Here is a 25,415-nt window from a genome sequence, read left to right on the forward strand (position 1 = left end):
AGGATGTGAGCGCAACTGGAGTGTATTTGAAAAAATACACAGCAAGAAGCGCAATAGGTTAACACTTAAACATTTAAAATATTGCAAATTTCCAAATAAATTTTTGAATTCATTAAACAATATTTTGTTTATAATTATTAATTATTATTTCATGATCTTTGTATAGGTTGGAGTCCCAGCGACTTAATGACATGGTCTACATCTACTACAATCTTTGATTGTGGGTGAGGCAACTTGAGAGGACACCTGATGTGGAGGCCATCTCATTGGATCAGATTGACACCACTGCTGCATGGAGGGTTGAGGCTGAGAGGCCTCTCATGGAGTCTGCTGATGATTGGTTAGTGCAGGATGTAGTGGAGGGGGAGGAGGAGGAGGAGCAGGAGGAACAGGAGGAGGAGGTGACACCACCTGCCTGGGCTACCCCTGCCACCAGTAGAGGACGTGGTCTACCTCCTATAGCTCCTACTTCTAGTTCTTCAGCTTCTAGAGCACATCAGACTCCACTGCCATCTCCACCAGCACGGCCACCAGCATCTACATCTAGAGGGAAAGGGAAAGCTATGGCATTTTCTCACAAGAGGGGCAGAGGAAATCAATAGGATTAGACTTTAGTTATTTTCTTCATTTTATTGTATACATTATGACATGATGAGATACATTATTATATTTTTTGTTGATATTTTGAGGCTGAGTTGGGACTCAGGAGTCAGGACTTACTATTCAGGACATGATTCAATGTTATGTGTGATTTTAGCACTAGAAATGATCTTAAACATCTTATAGATTAGTTCTTTTATCATATTTATGTGTCAATGTATTTATTTTATGTTGTAGATGGTTTAGATATTAAAAAAAATGAAAAAAATGAATATTTTTGTACCATTATTTCCCAATAATTACGATTTTTTCAGATTTTTTCCTCGTGCCGATATTATCCCAATAGCAATTAATGCAACATTGCTACTGTCCAATGCACTCTCTTAGGTTCCACCATAAACTTACTGAGAATGTTGACTGTTACCCACCATTTTGTGGGGGATATCTCTAGAAGAAATTTTTTCTCCATGATGGTCCTCAGCCAACAGCCCCTCACAACCACCAACTAGCTCGATGTGCCATTTCTCTACCACCTGAGCAACCATGTGGTCCCTCACCCATCTGTCATGATTGTATGTTTGAAGGTGGGCCTCCCAAACCTAAAGGTATGACCTGTTATTTGGTAATTGAGTATTCTAGTTTATGTATCATGGAAACTTTGGGCATGGATTAAAGGGGGGATTCAGTAGAAAGAGTGGTCTAGGTCTGTGCTCTTGTCCCCCAGGTCTCTTTTGAGAAGTTAACCTCACACCCTAGTCTCATGGGATCTCTTTTACTGACGTATTGGTTTTAGGGATGGTACTACATGGGAAACTCTAATTTTGGTTGTGTCGTCCCACTCCTCGATTCATGTATATTAGTCCCCTTCCACTCATTACACCCCGAATCATATCTCCTCCCACCTAGGTCGACATTCCTCCATTAGGTCCACATAGGGTAAGCCACCCCCTCCCCTTGCCCCACATTTTGGGTCGGGCATGGAGTGATGCCCGGAGGTTGATGTAGCTAAAAGGAAAAGAAAAAGTATAATTGGCTACATTCAAAAGTAAATTGTACCACAAAATGCAAAAGATGGTCGGGACAAAAGCATTTAGCACATGGGCAAAAGCCATGACATGAGCTCTACCCCATTCCATGGCCATCACCCTGGTTCCTACATGGCCCTTGATGAGTCTCCTTTATCATTCAAGAACCCATGACTGTCCCAACCTCCGGTCGGCGATGAATTGCCCCAGCTTATAAGTGGGTATCCACTGCTATACTTTACGCATCATGCTCTCATTACCTAGAGCCCCGAGCGAATAACCAAAGAAAATCATAAAAGGGCAAAAGGCATATGAAGAAGGGTGGAAAAATCAAGGCTAGGGTAACTCATGCACCACGATTGCTCCCTCCCACACATTATTTACCCAAGTGTGGGCTTCCCTTTTATTAGCTACACTTGTACATGGCATGTGATTTAGGTTGCCCCCTTTCATTCCCTACTCCATCCCATCATTATGCCACATGCCACCACCACTTGAAGGATGTACCATGGACATACCACCCCCTTTAGAGGTAGAAACCACCTAGTAAGTATTGAAATTTTTAAGTCTGACACGTTAGAAATCCCTATTGCATTATTTGGTTCATTTCACCTACTTGTTTATTCCATTAACAAGTTATTTATACATATAAATACTAAAAATAAACACAAATGCAGCCTTAACTCATATACATATAAACAATCGAAATACTAGACAAACACATAAGGGACACCGTTATTTTTGGACAATTGTCCCCAGAAAAACCCAATGCGGGAAAACTAGTGCATCAGTTTTGAGGGTTTTATTATTATGCAGCTTTCTTGAGTGCAACTAGGGTGTCAAACTGGCTCACCCAACAGAGATTGTTATATGGAAGTAATACCTCTTCTCAGAGATAGATATTTAGCTAGTTTGCCCCATGAAAATCCTTCCGGTGCTTCTCCTATGCTCTGCATCAGCCCTGATAGCCTCAGCGTAGCTCCTAAACCCTCTGCGTCAGCCTTCTGAATCTCTGCGTCAACTCTATGGCCTTCTGGGTCACCCACGTAGGCCCCTCAGCCTCTACGTGGCTCTTATTGCCTCTGCGTAGCTCTAGCTGCCTCTGCGTCAGCCACTTCAGTCATTGCGCTAACCCTCAGGCACTATCTCTGCCTCTCTGCTATGTACTCACTGCCCCTCACTACAACAGATCACTTGTTCGAATTTTCTCAACAAACCCTACTCCAGAAAATCGAACTGACTGATCAACTTGGTGTATCTCCAACAGACCCTCAAGCCTCCTCTTATGCTTTTCCTATTGAGTCTTCAACGACCGAGATTAAGTCTCTAATCAACGGCTAAGATTAAATTTGGCTTGATCCATGTCATTTAGAACCTTCTCACCCAATTTTATTTTAATACCCATTACTATTTTAATTTTCCTAAGTTTAGACTTAGGAACCCCATTAAAAATATTAATTATTTTAATATCTCTCTAACTGGGTGGAATTTCTCCAAACCATTTCTAGGTCTTGGAGATCTCATGTGCTTTAGCCTCTCCACCAACTTTCTTGGCTAGAGCACATCCAATGCTACCCCCAATCAACACTCCCTCTTAGCGAGGAATGTGCTCTAATAATGCTCCACCACTGAACATTGTTGATATTTTTGAATCTAACACATCAGAAATTCCTATTACATTATCTGGTTTATTTCACCTACTTGTTTATTCCTTAACAGGTTATTTATCCATATAGATATTGTAAATAAACACAAATGCAGTCTCAACTCATATACAGATCATCAACTGAAATAATAGACAAACACACAAGGGACATCATTATTTTTGGACAATCGTCCCTGGAAAAGCCCAATGCGAGAAAACTAGTGCAACAATTCTGAGGGTTTTATTATTAAACAACTTTCTTGAGTACAACTAGGGTGCCAAACTGGCTCACCCAACAGAGATTTCTACACGGCAGTAATACCTCTTCTCGGAAGCAGATATTCAGCTTCTCAGCACTAGTGTGCCCCACGAAAATCCTTCTGGCGCTTCTCCAAGGCTCTGCGTCAGCCTTGCTAGACTCTATGTAACTCTGGAACCCTCTATGTCAGCCTTCTGCCTCTCTGCATCAACTCTCTGGCCTTCTGCGTCACCCACACGACCCCTCAGCCTCTACGCAGTTTCTAGCTGCCTTTGTGTGGCTCCTGCGGCCTCCTCAATCACTGCGTTGGCCCTTTAGCACTATCTTTGCCTCTGCTATGTACTTACTGCCCCTCACTGCAACCCAGATCACTTGTTCGAATTTTCTCAGCAAACCCCGATCGTGGAAATCGAACTGACTGATAAATCTTGGTGTATCTCCAACTGACCCTCAAGCCTCCTCTTATACTTTTCCTGTTGAGTCTTCAATGGCCGAGATTAAGTCTCCAATCAAAGGCTCAGATTAGATTTGGCTTGATCCATGTCATTTAGAACATTCTCGCCCAGTTTAATATTAATACCCATTAATATTTTAATTTTCCTAAGTTTAGACTTGGGAACTAAACTTAGGAACCCCATTAAAAATATTAATTATTTTAATATCTCTCTAACCGGGTGGAATTTCCCCAAACCATTTCTGGGTCTTGGAGATCTCGTGTGCTTTAGCCTCTCCACCAATTTTCATGGCTAGAGCACATCCGATGCTACCCCAAATCAACACTCCTTCTTAGCAAGGAATGTGCTCTAGTAATGCTCCACCACTGAACATGACACTGATCCTCCAGCACCGGTACCTGTGCTGATGCTTGGCTTGCTGCCTTGCATTTACTGTACTCCTGCTTCCTATACTGCTGCCCATGGCTCTGCCACTGCCATTGCTACATCTGTACTATAGCTCCCTCTGCATCCGTGCTACTGCTGGTCCTTCCTCCCAACATTGCATCTACACTGCAACTCAGTTACCAAGAAGTAAGTAACTGATCTACCCAACTACTGACATCCTTGTTAGTCCAGAAGCCTCTTGATGCTAAAGCTACCTCTGCTGCTATCCTGTGCTCCCTCTGCTGCCTCTGCGTTGCTACAAACACCTTTGTGCCTCTCGCACTGCTGCAACCTCCTTTGTGCCTCTCTACACTGCTGCAACCACCTTTGTGCCTCTCGCACGGCTGCAACCCCACTGCATTGCTACAGACATCTGCACTCTAGCGTTGCCTTGTCGCTTAACCATGTCTTGCTTCTACTAACATCCGTCATCCTGCTACTGTCATTCGGGGCTCCTGTAGCCGAATATGATCCAAGAGTTTGGGTACCTCAAGGATCCAACCCCTCATCTTCTGTAATCCTCCTTACTACAACTCGATGTCTCCCCACCTCTTCTCTAGAGGTGCATGAGCACTCATGGCACAGTCGTTATCAGTCTTGACTTCTTTCTCTGCCTTAGTTGGCGCTGCCTTGGAGTCAAAAGCCTCTCCCTTATTCTTCTTCCTGGGACACTGGGTTGCATAATGACCCAGCTCCCCATAATGGAAGCACTTCACCTTGGAGATGTCCTTCTTCTTCCTCTTCCCCTATTGTCCCGCAGATTCCAAAGCCGCATCCTCTTCCTCCTCTTTCTTGATTCGACCTCCTTTGCTGCTACTTCCCGCCTTGGTCAACTGTTTGATCTCTTCTTGGCGAAGAGCTGCCCACATCTCTTCCCATCCTGGAAGATTAGCTCTGCCAAAAATGCTTTGTACAAACGTCTCCCAATCCTCGGAGACTGCATTTAGGGCGGTCCACACCATGAACTATTGAGCCGGTGTGGCCCCTATGGAAGTAAGTTGGTCCCGAATCTCTTGCAACCTGCTGAGGTATAGATCTATCTGCTCCCCCTTCTGCATTTGATACGACCGCAGCTGATTCTCCAACAGCATCTTCCTCTGCACGGAAGTGCCCTAATACAATGTTGTCAAGGTATCCCACATCTCCTTTGTCGTGTTCTTCTCGGCAATATGCGGTACTACATGATCCTTGACCCCATCAAGGATTATGCACTTTGCCTTCGCCATTGCATCCTCATACCTTTCATTATCAGCTGGGTCGACTGGGATAGCCACGGTTCTCAAGGCAAAGCCCTTGATGTGATGTCTATCTAGAACAAATAGGATCTTGGCCTTCCAGATGACAAAGTTGGAGGCCCCATCCAACCTGTCCTGATCCCTCAGTCCGTTCATTGCCATCTTTGCTCCTTTTCTGGACTCCCTCTGAGTCTCAACTTCCCTCCTGGAAGTTCTCTCCTAGACTCCCTCTGAGTCTCAATTTCCCTGCTGGAAATCTTCCTACCAACTGTCGATCCGCTCCTCTCCGATCCTCTTTGCAACTGCAACTCGGATCTGGATTTCTTGGCTAGAAATCCATCAAGGCAGCAACTCCCTCTACCTTAGTTCTGTCACGTTAAGTATTGTTCTACATCGACAGCAACAACACCCCACCAGCTTCCTAATCCACAATCTGCCCACAGCTCCCTATGCCCCAGCAACTAAAGAAACTGAGCCTTCCAGCTCTGCGCAATTCGGCAAAGGCTGAATCACTCCTCTGGCCAACTACGTCAAGCCTACATAACTGAGTAGGATGACGTGACTCTTCGTGAGCCTCTTCTGCCTCTGCGCTAACCCTCTCTCTGGCTCGAAATGATGACGTAGACCCTCTGTGTCACTCCCTCTTCGCTGCTTTCTACTTAGGAGTAGCTTTGTCTCTCGGGATAGCTGCTACTGCTACAAATATTTTTGATTATGTTGGCACCGTCTATCCTCCTGTGATGTGCAATGCTCTAATACCATGTTGATATTTCTGAATCTAACACATCAGAAATTCCTACTGCATTATCTGGTTTATTTCACCTACTTGTTTATTCCTTAACAAGTTATTTATCCATATAAATACTGAAAATAAGCACAAATGCAGTCTCAACTCATATACAGATCATCAACTAAAATAATAGACAAACACACAAGGGACAAAGTTATTTTTGGACAATCATCCCCAGAAAAACCCATTGCAAGAAAATCGATGCAGCAGTTCTGAGTGTTTTATTATTAAGCAACTTTCTTGAGTACAACTAAGGTGGCAAACTAGCTCACCCAACATAGATTTCTACATGGCAATAATACCTCTTCTCAGAAGCAGATATTGAGCTTCTCAGCACTAGTCTACCCCACAAAAATCCTTCCAACGCTTCTCCAAGGCTCTACGTCAGCCCTGCTAGCCTCAAAGTAGCTCTGGAACCCTTTGCGTCAGCCTTCTGCCTCTCTGCATCAGCTCTCTGGCCTTCTGCGTCACCCATGTAGGCCCCTCAGCCTCTGCGCAGTCTCTAATTGCCTCTGCATAGCCTCCTCAATCATTGCGCTGGCCCTCTGGCACTATCTCTGCCTCTCTTCTATGTACTCACTGCCCCTCGTTGCAACTCAGATCACTTGTTCGGATTTTCTCAGCAATCCCTACTACAAAAAATCGAACTGACTGATCAATATTGGTGTATCTCCAACTGACCCTCGAGTCTCCTCTTATACTTTTCTTGTTGGGTCTTCAACGACTGAGAGTAAGTCTCTAATCAACGGCTACGATTAGATTTGGCTTGATCCATGTCATTTAGAACCTTCTCACCCAGTTTTATATTTATACCCATTAATATTTTAACTTTCCTAAGTTTAGACTTAGGAAGCCCATTAAAAATATTAATTATTTTAATATCTCTGTAACCGGGTGGAATTTTTCCAAACAATTTTTGGGTTTTGGAGATCTCATGTGCTTTAGCCTCTCCACCAATTTTCATGGCTAAGGCACATCCAATGCTACTCCAAATCAACAAACATCACACTGATCCTTCCGCACCGATACCTATGCTGATGCTTAGCCTGCTTCCCAACATCCACTACACTACTGCTTTCTGTACTAGTGCTCATGGCTCTGCCACTGCCACTGCTAATTGCTGCACTGCAACTCAGTTACCGAGATGTAAGTAACTGATCTACCCAAATCCTAACATCCTTGTTAGTCCGAAAGCCTCTTGATGCTGAAGCTACCTCTGCTGCTATCTTGTGCTTCCTCTGTTGCAAACACCACTGTGCCTCTCGCACTACTGCAGCCTTCTCTATGCTTCTCGTATTGTTGCAAACACCTCTATGCCTCTCGCACTGTTGTAACCCCCACTGCTCTGCTACAAACCTCTGCACTCTAGCACTGCATTGTCGCTCCATTGCATCTTGCTTCTACCGACATCCGTCATCCCGCTGCTGTCATTTGGGGCTCCCGTAGCCGGATATGATCCAAGAGTTTGGGCACCTGAAGGATCCTGCCCCTACATCTTCTGTAGTCCTCCTGACTACAGCTCGATGTCATCCCACCTCTTCTCTAGAGATGCATGAGCACTCATGGCAGTCCTCATCAATCTCGACTTCTTTCTCTGCCTTAGCCGGAGTTGCCTTGGAGTCAGAAGCCTCTCCCTTGTTCTTCTTCCTGGGACACTGGGTTGCAATGTGCATAATGACCCAGCTCCCCAAAATGGAAGCACTTCACCTTGGAGATATACTTCTTCTTCCTCTTCCCTTGTTGTCCCGCAGATGCTAGAGCCACATTCTCCTCCTCCTTCTTGATTCGACCTCCTTTGCCACTACTCCCCGCCTTGGTCAGCCGTCTGATCTCTTCTTGGCGAAGAGCCGCCCACATCTCTCCCCATCCTGGAAGAGTAGCTCTGCCCAAAATGCTTTGGACAAATGTCTCTCACTCCTCAGAGACTGCATTCAAGGCGGTCATCACCATGAACTCCTGATCTGTTTTGGCCTCTATGGAAGTAAGGTGGTCCCGAATCTCCTGCAATTTGAGGAGCTATAGATTTATCTGCTCCCCCTTTTGCATCTGATATGACCACAGTTGATTCTTTAATAGCATCTTCTGTTGCACGGAAGTGCCCTGATACAATGTCGTTAAAGTATCCCACATCTCCTTTGTGTGTTCTTTTTGGCAATATGTGGTACGACATGATCCTTGACCCCATCAAGGATTATGCACTTTACCCTCGCCATTGCATCCTCATACTTCTCATTATCAGCTGTGTCGACTGGGATAGCCATGGTTCTCAAGGCGAAGCCCTTGATGAGATGTCTATCCAGCACTGACAGGATCATGGCCTTCAAGATGACAAAGTTGGAAGCCCCGTCCAACCTGTCCTAATCCCTCAGTCCTTTCACTGCCATCTCCGCTCTTCTTCTGGACTCCCTCTGAGTTTCGACTTCCCTTCTGGAAATCTCCCTCTGAGTCTCGATTTCCCTACTAGAAATCTTCCCGCCAACTGTCGATCTGCTCCTCTTCGATCCTCTTTGCAACTGCAACTCGGATCTGGATTTCTTAGATAGAAATTCGTCAAGGCAACGATTCCCTCTACCTCAGTGCTATTCCCTTTAGGTACTGTTCTTCTTCGATAGCAACAACACCCCACCAGCTTCCTAATCCACAATCTACCCACAACTCCCTATGCCCCAGCAACTAAAGAAACTAAGCCTTCCAGCTCTGCACAATCCGGCAAAGGCTGAATCATTCCTTTGGCCAACTGCGTCAAGCCTACTTGGCTTAGTAGGATGACGTTGCTCTTCATGAGCCTCTTCTCCCTCTCTCCGCCTCTGCGCTAGCCCTCTCTCTAGCTTGAAATGATGATGCAGGCCCTCTGTGTCACTCCTTCTTTGTTGCCTTTCGCTTAGGAGAAGCTCTGCTACTGCTGCAAATTTCCGATATCTGTTGTTGCCTTCAGTCCTCTTGTGATCTGCAATGCTCTAATACCATGTTGAAATTTCTAAGTTTGACACGTTAGAAATCCCTACTGCATTATTTGGTTCATTTCACCTACTTGTTTATTCCATTAACAAGTTATTTATACATATAAATACTGAATATAAACACAAATGCAGCCTTAACTCATATATAGATCAACAACTGAAATACTAGACAAACACACAAGAAACACCATTATTTTTGGACAATCATCCCCGGAAAAACCCAATGCGGGAAAATCGGTGCAACAATTCTAAGGGTTTTATTATTATGTAGATTTCTTGAGTACAAATAGGGTGTCAAACTGGCTCACCCAACAGAGATTGTTACACAACAGTGATACCTCTTCTCAGAGACAGATATTCAGCTAGTCTGCGCCACGAAAATCCTTTCGGTGCTTCTCCTAGACTCTGCGTCAGCCCTGCTATCCTCAGCGTAGCTCCTGAACCCTCTGCGTCAGCCTTCTGACTCTCTGCGTCAGCTCTCTGGCCTTTTGCATCACCCACGCAGGCCCCTCAGCCTCTACGCAGTCTCTAGTTGCCTCTGCGTGGCTCTTGCTGCCTCTGTGTAGCTTTGGCTGCCTTTGCATTAGCCCCTTCAGTCACTGTGCTAACCCTCGGGCACTATCTCTACCTCTCCGCTATGTACTCACTGCCCTCACTACAACAGATCACTTGTTCGAATTTTCTTAGCAAACCCCACACTAGAAAATCGAACTGACTAACCAACTTGGTGTATCTCCAACTGACCCTCAAGACTCCTCTTATACTTTTCCTGTTGAGTCTTCAATGGCCGAGGTTAAGTCTCTATCAACGACTAAGATTAGATTTGCCTTGATCCATGTCATTTCTCACCCAATTTTATATTAATACCCATTAATATTTTAATTTTCCTATGTTTAGACTTAGGAACCCCATTAAAAATATTAATTATTTTAATATCTCTCTAACTAGGTGGAATTTCCCAAAACCATTTTTGGGTCTTGGAGATCTCATGTGATTTAGTCTCTCCACAAATTTTCATGTCTAGAGCACATCTGATGCTACCCGATATCAACAATAGGATGCTTGGTTAACCTTACTTAGAGCTAGGAGACATTAGCACATGCCAAAGCCCACTATGGAAGGACATGCGATTATGAAGTGCTCACTTGTTTTCCATGGTTTATAAGCTCTTTTACTTGATTTCTTTAATGACTTGGTGTGTTGGAAAACACGGAAACACATTGGATCTTATGCGGAATTGCAGGTGGTTTCCATTTGGGTTTGGTATCCCTCTAGAGGGTCCTGACCCCGAAGGGCTACATTGGCACATGTAAGGTGTGTGTAGAGATCCATGGGCCTCCACAGAAGCTAACAACACTCCATGGATCCCCACAACCATTTAGAGATTGCTCGTGGTTCACTTATTGGACGAGGAAGATGCACCTAATCCATCATGCCTAACTAGCCCTAGAGTTGCACCATACACTTGGCAGATGATCCAGGACTTGCATGATGATGTGGCATCACCTACACCATCATCCTAGCCTTTGTAGGTGATATACAGGCATCTTCGATTTGTTTGGAGACCCATGAGGACACTTGTGTGCCCCCACATGTCATTTGGAGCACCACAGGTTATTACAAGGGGCCAACCCCTTGTCCATTACTTTTGGGAGTTCAACTACACATTATGGCACATATGGACTCCATTAGGCCTCCTCAAGGCACTATTCATTATTCGACTTCTTGAGAGCCTTATTCTTTTGTTTATGAGCTAGTTTGGTGGGCTTGTCACCAAAATTTAGTTATTTTGCACAATATTTTATTGTAGGGGCTAATGCAGGCTTAATTAACTAAATCAAACTCATTAGAAGTGTATAAATACAAGTGACATGAATTCATTTTAGCATCATCACTTTGTTGGAGTTGTGTCTCTTGTGATAACTACGCTATCCTTCTTGGAGGATGAAATTTTGGAGCATGGAATGAATTTTTGATGTTTGGATTATTTTCTCTTGACTTGGAGCTTCTTGATTGGCAAAATTTTGATGGTTGGATATACTCTAATACATGTAAGTGCAATTTTAATGTAATTCTTTTTCTATTTTCGTCACATACATTGTTGCTGGGATTTCGCTATACTAGGGCTAATTCGTTGCATCCATTACTGCAAAATTGTGAGAATTTTGTTTCTAGATAGTGATGCTTCATGTATGGGCCATGTATGATGAGTGAATGTTCCTAGGGATGTTTCATTATTTAAATTGATCTTGATAAGCCATCTATTTTGCAAAATGAAGTATAAAGTCTTTGAAGTTGCTCTCCTTTTCCCTAGTGCTAAGCGAAGTTGCCTTTAAGGCCTCCTTTACTAAGAAAATTCAATCCAAATTCATAATCATTTTTTACTCCAATTTGATTAGGCACTGGTCTACCATAACTGATCACTCTAAAACCTATTTTTCTACACCTTCTCCTCTTCTTTCTAGGTCTAGCCCCATAGGTCACCTAGGGCATCAAATATCTCACAATCTAGCCATCCAAATACTTCAATTTTTGGTCCACAACTGTGTTGGTGTTTCCTCAAGAAGCCCTCCAAATTTCATGAGATTTCGACGGTGGGATCTTGAGATATCACAAGCCCTAGCTCGAAGACCAATTCTTGCCCTTGGTTTCCCTTAGGCTAGAAACCTCACTGGGATATTTGCATTGCCTTTCATTGAAAATTCATTCCTTGATCCCTTTCCCCTCCCTAATTAGGTCAAATATATCATTGGTAGCTAAATCCTATCCCCTTGACCTAACCTCAGGTCCACTTGGTCCCATGCAGTCCCATGCACTATCAAGGTTAATTCTTCAAGGATCACTGGGAATCCAAGCTTTCATAAGAATTTCAAGGCCTAGGAACTTCCATTATAAGATACATACCCTAAACCTAAACATTGAAATTCCCGTTAAGCCCTTCCTTCAGAGCTTTAAACCTTGCCTCTGAAGCAAGCCACATATTTGAGCCTCTTGTGAATAGGCTTCTAGGATCACCCCTCACCCTATCATTGGTTATCCATTTAGTGATCCTCATCATAACGGGTCTCCTCCCATCGGTGAAAGTCCGTAAAGAGTAGGGAGCCTTAGCCGAGGTGATAGTGGGCTATTGCTTCATTCGTTGCCCTTAACCTAGTAGTATCCCTTCAAGGATCCCCTTATAGGACCCCTGCTAGTTTGAGCGGTAACATTGACCGCAAAGCAAATGTCTAGTGTTGACCAGATACATGAGGGAACTGATAAGCTGTCTACAAAGGGTTGGATCAACGTCCTCATCCTCTGATGCATCTATCTTCCTCTAGTTTGTAATCATAGGCATAGACATGGGTGTACATTCTTGCATCCTGAACCTCTTCAAAATCTCTGTAGCATATCTCCCTTGACCAAGGAAGATCTCCCCATCCTTTTTCCATACCTCTAAGCCTAGTAAGTAATGCATCAGCCCCAAATCCTTCATGTCAAATTTTGTTGCCAGGTTTCTATTGTAGTCCTCTATGAGCCCTGATGACCTAGTCAAGAAGAGGTCATCTACATACAACACTAGGATGAGTGGCTCACCCTCTACCATCAAATAGTAAAGGTTGGGATCTGCATCACTCTTGACAAATCCCATCTGCTGCAAGTAGCTGTCAATCCGACCATACCATGACCTGGGAGCCTGCTTGAGCCCGTATAGAGCTTTCTTCAATCTACACACATGCGTGCTCCTCTCATGTGTCTCGAAGCTCTTTGGTTGTTCGATATATACTCCATCCTCTATCACCCCATTCAAGAACATTGTCTTGACATCCATCTAGTGAATCAGTCATCCCCTTTGTGTTGCTATAGATATAATCAACCAAAATAAGTATATCTGGCAATTGGGGCGAAGGTCTCCTCATAATCTATGCCTTCCTTCTGCACGTACTCCTTTGCTACGAACTTAGCCTTGTACTTCTCCATGCTGCCATCTGGAGCGTACTTGATCTTATAAATCCATCAAGAGCCCATAATTGATTTTTCTATAGGCCTCAACACTACCTCCCAAACATCATCAGTGATGATAAAATTGTACTCCTTTACCATGGCATCCACCCACACCTGATGTTATGTGGCCTCCTGATAGCTGGAAGGTTCAACAACCTATGCCACCAATGCTTGGAACCTGTGTGGCTATCTGCACTCTCTCTTGTTTGTCCTAGGAGCTCCTATGAACTCCTCTGCATCCCTTAATGTCTGACGAACTTCCTTACTGGTTCGGCTGCTAGTGGTGGGTGGCTCGACCAGGTCTTCATCTGACCTTTGTTGCTTCAACTGTTGTGAACTCACTAGATCTCCTACACCTAATGTCGTGCTAGTACTGGTTATTGTAGTAGATCCTTGTGATTGTCCTTGCAACTACCCCTGCTGTTGGACTAATGGAGCTTCTGCTGGCCCATTATGATCACCTGTTGGCAACTCACGAGATTTCTTCAAGGCTCTATCCTCCATGAACTTTATGTACCGTCTCACGATAATCTCCCTGTTGCTAGTAATATAGATCTTGTATGCCTTTAAGGTCTCGCTATACCCAATGAAGAACCCCTTTTTTGCAGTCTGATCCAACTCAGTGCGCGTCTCATCTGGCACATGGCAATAAGCTAAGCTGCCAAAGATTCTATAGTGACTGACTTTTGGCTTCTCCCCTAAGAAGATTTCTTCTAGTGTTATCTTCCCCAACATCTTGTGAGGAACCTTGTTCTGTATATACACAGTCACGTTACATGCCTCTACCATAGAAACTTGGGCAAACTGTAGTCATATAACATTGCCTTTGCAGCCCCAACTATAGACTTGTTCTTCCACTCTGCTACACCATTCTGTTGTGGATTGTATGGAGTTGTCCACTCCCTCCTGATGCCTTCCTGCACACGAAAACCCATAAAGTCACTATCTGTGTACTCTCCTCCGTTATCTGAGCAAAGCACCTTGATCTTCTTTCCTGTCGCATTCTCTGCTAGAGCTTTGAACTCCCTGAAGCAATTGAAGACTTCATCTTTGGTCTTCAAGAAATAGATTCAGGTTTTCCTGGAATGGTCATCAATGAAGGTGACAAAGTACTCGTACTCTGCGAGAGATCTAGTGGACATAGGGACGCAAATATCTGAGTGTATAAGTTGTAGCACACCATCTGATCTGCTGTCACTCCTTGGGAATGTTGCCCTAACATATTTCCCAAGCACGCACCCTTTGAGCACATCATCGTATTCCGTGTTTACTTGTTACTGTCTCCCTAAGCATCCTAAGTGCTCCATGGTGTAAAGGTCCCATGCTCCTATGCCATAGTTCATTCAGGTCTCTCCCACTGTTACTACAATCACTGTTGTTGTTGGTAACTAGTGCCTTTGGAGAATCAAGTTGCAACTTGTACAATCTATTGCTACAAGCTCCAATCTGCCTCACCTTCTTCCAGCTATGGTGTTTAATGAACACCTCTTCCGTACAATGTGGACATCATATCCTTTATCCTATCACTAGTATACTAAAATAAGGTTCACACCTAAGTTGGGCACATCCAACACATCTGTAACACTGGTGCTTGCTCCTGACTCCCTCTGAATCTCAATGGTACCTACTCCAACTGGAGTACATTTAGTCTTGTTTCCCATCTAAATTTGGAAGTCAATTTGCTCCTCCTTCTGGAGGTATAGTTGCTATCAATGCAAATTGCTCCAACCTAGAGGTTGACTCATCTATCTTTGCCAAATTTGTTGTCGGTTTCTCTCCCTTCTTGTCCTTCTTCTTGGGACATTGGGTGTTGTAGTGACCAAACTCACCAAACCTGAAGCACTAGATCTTCGACAAATCTTTCTTCGTTTCTCCTCCTTTTGAGTTTTGTCCTTGACTAGGACTTTTCTTCGCCTTTCCCTTACTAGCACCGGCTACATTCCCCTCCTCCTTCTCAACCTTCAACCCTTTGATATTGTTGTTGCTAGTACCTGGACAAGACTGAGCCTTAGCTCCTCTTGTGTGAAATCACTCCATAGGGGTTCCCAATCAGGGATTTTGTCTTGTCTAGTGACTCCCTGAACGAATGTTGCCCACTCTCTTGTAAACCCATTTAGTGTTATTCTCACAAGTTCATTGTCCTCTGATTTTTAACCTACTGTTGCTAGCTCATCTCAAACATCTCGAATTCTAGTGAGATAAGGAGTCACGCCTTCACCCTTTATCATCTTTTTGGTCCTCAACTTCTCCTTGAGAATCATTTTATGATTCTCGGATGGATCCTAGTATAGCTTCACGACGATTTCCCACATTTCCCTTGTCGTATTCTTCTCAGCAATATTCAGGATAATATGATCCCAAACTCCATCCAAGACCATCCTCTTTGCCTTGGCCATCTCTCTCTTGAAGGTAGCCAACTATTGTGGATCCGTTGGTTTTTCCATGACATTCGTCATGAAATCCTTCAAACCATGCTCATCTAACATAAACTACATTCTGGCCTTCTAGACGCCAAAATTCGAGGTTCCATCAAGTCTATCCTAATCTTTGAGACCTACTGTGGTCATCCCTGCGAAAACTCAAAATCTAGGAAAATGAACCTGGGAACTTCCTCTCTTTCCTGCGGCACTGCTACTGTTACTCGCACTCCCTTAGGAATGTGTAGATATGCTCTTGTTTCCTCCAGAAATCCTTCTCGTTCCTCACATTGCCTGCAATACCTCAATTGGGAAACTCACTCAACCTTTCGGAAGTCCTCCAGAATCTGGCACGCGATATGCTGCTCCTAAACCTCGCACTGGCTGAATGGCAAAAACTATTATGGCCCACTACAACTGAAAATTATGGATTCCCTTCTAGATCTGGATTTAGAAACCCTCTGAGAAAATTGAAAGTCCCTCTTTCTCTGTGTGTTTTTCTCTTCCACCCAGTGTTGATCTACTATTACAAAACCTGTTGCAAACCAACTGCACCCATACCTGCTCAACGAAATCATTGATTTGCTCATCGGAACCCTATATCCGGCAAATCCACTACTTGCAAACTTTGCTCCTGAGGTTGATAAAATTTCCTCTAACCCAGATCTAGAAATTGAACCATCAGCCCCTGCAAATTCGCACTTCCTGGCGGCCTGCACAAATCTGAGAAATTCGTGCTCATAATTCCCTCTGAACTTGTACAAATTTCTCCTTCTCGCTACTGAGCCTTGTGATCTAATCTTCAATGCTCTGATATCATGTGAAATTTCCTCAAATTGCAACAACTGGAAATTTATTCTTCTAACTGATTAATTAGCAATTTATTTGTTATGACAAATAACGAAAAAATCACACTGTGATTCTTCACAATAAAATTACACTGTGGAAAAATAACTAGAACTAAGAAAATGGATGCACGCACAATAAAAATGACACTGATATTTTTGGACTAAACAGTCCCCAGAAAAACCTCGAAGGGAAAATCGATGCAAGTTGCAACAGATGAGGGTTTATTTTACTATGCAACAATAAAATTCGAGTACAATAATCTGGATGCCAAACTAGCAATTCTCTAGAGATAATTTGGCCAAAATATTTGTGAGACAAGTTGTCTCACTCCACAACTGATCCGGCTCAAAAAACTAGCCCAACTGAGCTACTTGAAAAGCCCCTGCGTCAGCGTTTGTGCAATGCTTGCGTAGGCTTTACTCGCACTGCCTATGGAAGTGACTCGCTTGGCCTCCTGAAAAATTTCTCAGCCTCTAGCACATGAATCGACTTCCTCTCCAGCTAAATCGAACTACCCTCTAAAGCTTTTGCACTACCTTGCCTCGCTGAGGAATAATGCGACCTCCCTTTCCTGCACTAGAAACTAACTGGGATGCTCTGGAACTCTGTTGCTTCTCCTCCCTCAACCACTGATGCTCCCTTCTCTGTCTCAAACTCTTCTTCTTGTTGAATCACTGCACTGGATAGCTCGATCTTTCCAACAAACTTGCTCTCCCTCTTGCTTAATGTGTCTATCTCCATCCCCATCGATCTACTCTTATTGACTCTCGTTGGATCACCAATGACCATGATTAAATTGTCATCAATGGCTAAGATCATCCTAGACTCAATCTGTGTCAATCTCTAGAGATTTCTCGATCTTTCTGAATTAATTGTTGTTAATTAATCATTTTTCCTAAGTTACACTTACACATTTTTTAATTATTGATCAATTAACTTACACTTACACATTTTTTAGGTGTTCTCTCCTAAAACCTTTTATGGGTTTTGGAGATCTTGTGTTCTTTAGCCTCTCTCACATAAATCAAGACTAGAACACCTGCCTGATGCTACCAAAACTAACAAGCCATGAGACCAAATAATGGAACTGCAACATCCTAACTCCTAATTATAATGAGGTAAGGAGGGAGCAATCATGGATGCATGAATTATTCCTTTCTTCGGCCTGCATTTCCCCCCCCCCCCCCCCCCCCCCTTTGGTGCACCTTTTACTATAACGATTTTTCTTTGGAACATAGTTTAGGAGAGCAAGCTTGTTTTGCACTTTTCCAGTACCCCTTAAAGATGTAGCAATGTCTCGCTCATCAGGGTTGGGACATTCACGAGTTCCTTTATTTTAGATGAAGCATTAAATGCTTATGGAGCTTGGTGATGGCTAATAAGGAGGGTATAACTCATGCTAGGGCTTTTCCCATGTGCTAAATAAGTCCCATCCATCTTTTGCCCACATGCTAAATAAGTCCCAACCATCTTTTTATGATCCAATTCTTCATGGTTGATTTGTTGTTCATCCTCTTAAACCTTATCATCATCAATTAAATGAACCAAAGAACACACTTGAAAATTTGGCTTTTTAGCTTCATGTTTATGGAACTCTACATGACTCAAGTTCTGCCACTACTAGTACATGATCATTTTATCCAAGATCACATTACGCAAAAGTGATGGATCATGATGTTTCAAGGCAACCTATTAATTCTATTGATTTCTCTCTAACAAAGTCACCTTATCATATTACTCTCACAATAAATCAACAAATTGTGTTGGTACCTTGGTGTTCTCACTAACAACTTACCTCTTCACTACCGAGGTGCTCTATTCGGTGGATCAAACAACTTGGATTGGGAAGCTTGCCTTTTCCAAACAACAGTAATATTTCTCTCTAGCTTGATATCAACGGCTTTTGCTTCCTCCAAATTATGAATATCTCCCTAAGCAAGAGGCCAAACAATTCATCATATTCTTTGAAAGAACAATGCAATGTAAACTCATCACTAGGAAACACACTTTCACTAATCTTAAAATAAAATATAGAAAGATGGTTATTAGACTCAAATATAGATTGATTCTCCTCTTCAAGTATATAATTGAGTAAACCTGTTGAAATGAATAACATTCATCAATGAAAGCATCACAAAGGGATTTGTTCCATGTCTGTGCATCCCTCTCAAGGATTTGCACAAACTACTTCATCAATAAATTCTTATATTTTATTTCAACATTGTCCACAAATTTTAGAAAATTTGACAAATGATCCTCAAATGATAGGCAATACTAAAAATAGTAAACTACCTGCATGTCTACAATATTATACTCATTAGACTTAGAATATCATGTGAAATCCAAATATTTTAACACTCTCATGCAAGCATTGCTAAAAATATAAATGTCTCAAATTCTAACAAAATTATCCTCATTGGACTCAAAACTCATTGGGGAGTCCAAATATGTGATCGGCTCTAACATTTTGAAGAATGTGTAACTAGGTTCGGTCTTCATTATTATGAAATGTACTCTTGTATATATAAAATGAAAAAGAAATTATTTTTATTATTATCAAGCTTAGGTTTCTTGCCCAAGGAATTTATTTTATAGGTCAAGCACTCATTAAAGTGCTTATAGGGTTTGTCCTAGGTATAGGAGTCATTGTCATATATGAAAGATCCTATGGGCACATTGTAAATTGTAAAAGAAAAAGTTATTTTGTCTTGAAAATGTCAAAATTACCTCCAAGATCAAGTCGGCCTAAGAGCTATCAAGTCTGCCTACATGAAGAGCAACGTCCACCCTTGAAGAAGCCTATATATAAGAGGAACTCGTCGTCCAATTGGATCATTCATTCACTCATCTCTCATGCGAAGAAGGAAGCAGCAGAAGGACGAAGAAGGAAGTGTGAAGAAGAGGACGAAGAAAGTCGAAGTGTTTGGGTCTCTCTATATTCTTCTGGGAATGAAAAGCTAGGGTTTCTGCACTGGGAAACTCTGAAGTTCGATTTTGGAAGTAAGAAGATCAAGAAGGCAAGCGAAGGTCTCTTACGGCCTCCTACTAGCCCTATAATCCATATCAAGGCAAGTGAAGTCAAAGGAAGAGCAGTTAGAGGGAGATCGAAGTCTCCTAGTGAAGAAGCAGCGATTGCTAGGCAGCAGAATTTCAGATTTACTCGGAGGTCAAAGATCTTGTAGCTAGAGGTAGAGGAAGACTTGATCTTGGAGAGGATTTGTTTTAGTCTAGGTCATGGCATTTGTCAATTGAAAGATCTGAAAGATAAGAAGAGATTTTTAGGTTTTCCCCTCAAAGAGGAGGGGTTTTGGCCTTAGTTTGCAGCTTATATACTGTGTCACTGTTCTTATTGTTTTGGTAGTTGTTTGATGTATTGCATTATTGGAATAATATAGATCAAAGATAATAAGTAAAAAGGTAACGCAAACAATTATCAAGTTAAGAGAATTAACATATACACTGCCATATTGAATTCTCAACATAACATGCCACCAATACTAAAAATAGAAATTACTTATATTCTCATGAATCCATATTCGTTGGATTCGTCTTTTTATAAGGAATCTGAATCCACAATCAAAATCAATATGCAAGTACTACTAAAAATATAAATCACTCGCATGTCGATCATAAGTGGCTCATCAAACTTAGAATTTCGCAAGGATTTCAAATATACCATTAGTTTGAAATGCAAGTCTCCAGACAAAACTTGCTAAAATGACTAAGTGTCATTCATGTAACCTAAAGGGACCTCAATTGAATCTTGATTTCAAAAGGACTACGAAAGTTAAATTTCCAATACCAGTCCATATTTATTTATACCTCAACAATTTTTATTCCCAAAAAACTATAAAATAAAATTTTGAGTTGTTGTGAAAATAAAATCATTGGTATTTAACTTCTACAAATAAATATTTGCAGTGGAAAAATAAAATCAAAGAGATCAATCACATCACAGCAATAAGTATACACCCATAGGAATTTTCCTTCATTAAAATCCTCAGGAAATTCTAGATTTAGACCCGTAGAGAAAAATATGTTGCCAAAACCTGTAATTCCGCCCCCACTGGAAAAATCGGCCCAAGGAATTCATCCCACCAAAAAATCAACCTCCTGAAGAATTTGGCCCTAGAGAAACTCGGCCTCCGCCACCAGCAAATCAGCCCTCTCCAAATTTTCTTCAAAAAATCAATATTACCTTGGTGGGGGACCTCCAAAAAATAATTTTTTTAAGACCCACAATTTTTTCCACTTGGAGAATTTAATTTCCCTATCAATTTAATTTTTGACTCTAATTAATTAATTTTCTAGCTTAGAATTAATTTTATTTTTGCCAGAAAAATTATTAATTGACACTTGAGGGGATTAATTATTTTTTCAACGTCAAATATTTTAGTCGGTGTTTAAGTATGAGGGACAATGCACCAAAATATCTGTTACATAAGATTTTACACAATTCAACCCTCAAAAGGGGAATATCTGTTCGTTATAGACCCTCAAAATACATACCCAATTCTGCGACACAATATGATCAAGTAGACCAAGTGACTTGTAATAAAATAATTTAGCCAATTAGCTTAAATTATTCCCAAATCACTTTTACATAAAACTCGACTAAAACACTAGGAGTCACCTAAGACTTTGATGATAAATTCCACCCTAGCTTCGGGGTGAGGCTAGAGGGAAAACTTTGTCGATCATCCGAGTTTAGAAACACAGTTGAATCAATGAGACAAAAAACCTCCTAGGATGAAATTCGTTGCCAAAATAATAGACTTAACTAGGTTGTTACATACATACACGGTCTTACTAGCATCATTTACATTACAAATTTTGCAAAATGGATTTACAATTACACAATAGTTGATGGTTGATGATCTCGATCTTTGAAGAAAAATATGGTGCCACTGCTTCCTTGGAAATTTCACAAAATGTGTGCAACATCTGGCTCCATATGGGGACACATTGCTTCCATGAAGTAACGTGAGAATCCCAGAATCCTGCATCCAAGAAAATAGAAGTCCATCAAATAGATATCCATTCAAATCGAAATAATCATGCATACATAGTAAATCTTCTATAATAGAAAACGTCTACTCTAAGAAATTGAAATATAAGGAACAGATAACTTAAATGCATGACATAAATGAAAAGGAGTAGGGTTAGAGATTATATACAAAAAATGCCCCATGGCATCAAATGTCATTGATGTGGCATAATCTGGAACATCTACTTGCTAACAGGTAGACCAATAGGTGGTTTGTCAGATGTCCCTTGTTGAAACTTGACCCTCCTTGGTTTGTGTAACTGCTCATCACTGTGCTCCACGCCTTGGTCAAATTCAAGCCTAGTTCTTTTTTTGCTCGGAGGAGGGTATGGGCAGTGGAATGAAGAAAAGTGATAAACTGGTTGAATGAATTGTCTCATAGTGCGGCGGATGACCCTGTGGTACAACCTCTTCACCATTTTCCAATCTCTTTGGAACTTCGACATGATACCTTCTTTCTACTTTCCTATATAACCTGACCATGCATCGTGTTGTTGCGGGAATAGTGGCATAAGATAAATCCATCTGAATAGATCCACCTAAGTTTGTTGCAAACTTTCTAGGTAGGAGCATTCTCCATACATCTAGTACAACAAAAATTGCTATATCCATGGTGATGATTTTGTATGGATAATTTGCCAATGAAACTCATAAATCCTTAACCACACCAAGGACTTCAATCCTCTTCAAATCCATAGTATAGATATTATGATAAGGTCTCGAGATTCTAAGATTTAGCTAATCCATAACATTTTCAGTCATAACATTTGTTGAGGCACTGAAATCAAGCATGCAATTATGAAGTAATCGGTCATTGATATCCAAAGTCAAGAAGAAGGGTTGATGATCCTCATTAGTCATGTAGCAATTTAAATCTTTTAACTTGATTTCTTCATCTTTAGGCAGTGTGTCAATCTTTTCCTATTGAGCCATGCCTAAAAATTTGAAGAACAGAGCTCTCTGAGATAGGATCTTCAAGAGTTCTTTGACTGGGACTGACATCTTAATACTATTAATCCATGCAGCCCTATCGACATTTAATCCAGATTTATATCACTCAGAAGCAACCTATTTATTTTGACTCTACTCTTTACCCTTCTTCTGATAAGTATAACCCTTCTAGCAATTTCCAGAATCTATTATGTTGAAGGTTCTAAGTTTACTAGTTTAGAAACCCTTCATGCACTTTTTTCTGATTTATTCCTACCTACTTGTTATTTTTCTTTAACAAGTTATTTACAAAGTAAATACTGAAAATAAACACCAGTGCATGCTCAACATATTACAGATCAGCAACTAAAAGAAACAAGAAAAAACACACCACATGACACCATTATTTTTGGACCAACGTCCCTGGAAAAACCCAATTCAGGAAAACCGGTGCAGCTATTTGAGGGTTTTTTTATTAAGCAATATCAGAGTACAATCTGGATGCTGAAACTGGCCTACCCAACAGAGAATTTCCTTAGCAGCTATATCTCACAGTTTGAGAGAAATCTCCTGGTTGAAACCCCAGAAAATCATTCCGGCAGCTCCTCAGCACAAAACTGCTCTGCCACCCCAGCGTTTGCCCAATCTAGATTGCGTCAGCCCCTCTTTGTCTCATGCTGGCCCTGCATAAACCCCAGGAGGCCCTGCGTCAGCTTTTTGGGCCTCTGCGTCAGACACGCTGGCCTCTCTGGTGCTTTGCGCAACAGTTGGCTGCCTCTGCGTGGCCCTGCGTGAAACCTTGTTGGCTCTGCGTCACTCTCCTTGGCTGCTGCGCTGCTCTCCCAATACAATATCTACCTTCTCTATTTCTTTGTACTCAATGCCCCTTAGCTTATCTCCCGATCACTGATTTTATCTCTCTTAGCAAACCCTACTCTAGAGAATAGAATTACTGATCACTCAGATGTATTTCTCCAAGTGACCCTCAAGCCTCCTCTTATACTTTCCCTGTTGACATCTCAACGGCCGAGATTAAGTCCCTAATCAATGGATAATATTAGATCTGGCTTGATCGATGTCTTTTGGACCATTCTAACACAGATTTATTTATTTATTATGGTTGTGGTTCACGGACACCCTGGTCAACGGGTGGCGCTACATCCACGGAAAAATATGGGTTGATCGACCCCGAAGGGAATCTAGCCCTGCGGCCCACTAGCAAGGCTTGACCCCAAGGGCTTCAGAGAGATTGGACCCTGTGACCTCCCAATGGCGAGGCACTGATTTTGACCAACTGAGCTAACCCTTGGGGCTTTTTCTAACATAGATTCATATTAATACACATTTTAATATTTTATTTTCCCTAAGTTTAGACTTAGGGACTCCATTAAAAATATTAATTATTTTAATATCTCCTAATCTGTTTAGAATCTACCCAAACTCTTTTTGGGTATTGGATATCTCATGTGCCCCAACCTATCCACCAAATTTCATGGTTGGAGCACATCCGATGCTACCCAAAATCAAAACCCCCTCTTAGCGAGGACTATGCTCTAAAAATACTCCTCACTGAGTATTACTCTGATCATCTGGCATTGGTACCTGTGCTAATGCTAGGATTTCCTGCCCAACATCCTCTACACTGCTGCCTCCTATACTACTGCCCATGGTTCTGCCACTGCCACTGTTGCATCTGTACAACAGCTCCCTCTACATCCGTGTTGTTGTTGGTCCTTTCTCGCAGCACTGCCTCCGCACTATACCTCCTCTGATCATGCTGCATCGTGTCGCCCATTATTGCATTGCAACTCAGTTACTGAGAAGTAAGTAACTAATCTCCCAACTGACCAACCCTGTTGGGCTAGAGACACCCACTGATGTTGAAGCTCTCTCTGTCGCTGACAAGTGCTCCCTCTCTTATCTCTGCGCTGCCGAAACAACTCCCTGCATCTTGCACCGTTGCATACCTCTCTGTGCCATTCTGCACTGGTGCAACACTCTTGTGCCTCTCGCACTGCTGTAGCCTGCTAGCCTCGCGCTGTCTCGGGACTCTTGCACTGTAGCTCTCTCTGCCGCTCCATTTGCAACCGTCTCTACCCATTTAGCCAGTCCTGCTACCCCTCGTCGGGGCACCCGTAGCAAGGTCTAATCCAAGAGGCTAGGTACCTCAAGCATCCTACCCCTCATCGCCTGTAGTCTGCCTGACTACAACTCGATGTCTCCCCACTTCCGCTCAACTAGCGCGTGTGCACTCATGGCACAGTCATCGTCTGTCAAAACTTCCTTCTTTGCCCGTGTTGTGGCTGCCTTAGTCTTGGAAGACTCTCCCTTACTCTTCTTCCTTGGACACTGGGTCGCATAATGACCCATCTCCCCATAGTGGAAGCACTTGATCTTGGAGAGATCTTTCTTCTTCCGCTTCTCCTGCTTTCCCTCAGATGCTAGGGCCACATCCTCCTCCTCCTGCTTGACCTTGATCCCTTTGTTGCTGCTACTTGTCTTCAACTGTTGTTTGATCTCTTCCTGGCGAAGAGCTGCCCACATCTCATCCCAAGGTGGGAGAGTCCCTCTGCGCAGGATACTCTGGACAAACACTTCACAATCTTCTGAGACAACATTCAGGGTTGTCCTCATCATAAGCTCCTGATCCAGTGTCGCTCCTATAGCAGTCAACTGGTCTCGGATCTCATTCAGTCCTCTGAGGAAGGTGTCAACCGATTGACCCTTCTTCATCTGATACAACCTCATCTGGTTCTCGAGCAGCATTATTCTCTGCACAAAATCATGCTGGTA

The 25,415-nt window shown here is 42.4% G+C and overlaps 1 protein-coding gene across 2 annotated transcripts in view; it reads right to left on the bottom strand.

Moving 5' to 3' along the window:
- LOC149213637 (protein ORANGE, chloroplastic-like) overlaps positions 1-25,415 on the bottom strand; it is a 324,381-nt gene that overhangs the window by 105,402 nt on the left and 193,564 nt on the right. The window contains exon 7 of one of the 2 annotated variants that reach the window (XM_089392068.1): positions 21,502-21,645. The exons of the other annotated variant lie outside the window; for it this stretch is intronic. Coding sequence (XP_089248194.1) covers positions 21,502-21,645 — 144 coding nt within the window. The remainder of the gene's footprint in view (positions 1-21,501; positions 21,646-25,415) is intronic. 2 annotated transcript variants of the gene reach the window in all.

The sequence above is a fragment of the Pinus tabuliformis genome, chromosome 1_1, assembly GCF_031772625.1.
Source record: "Pinus tabuliformis cultivar Carrire ecotype Pingquan chromosome 1_1, CPIR1, whole genome shotgun sequence".
Taxonomy (NCBI): domain Eukaryota; kingdom Viridiplantae; phylum Streptophyta; class Pinopsida; order Pinales; family Pinaceae; genus Pinus; species Pinus tabuliformis.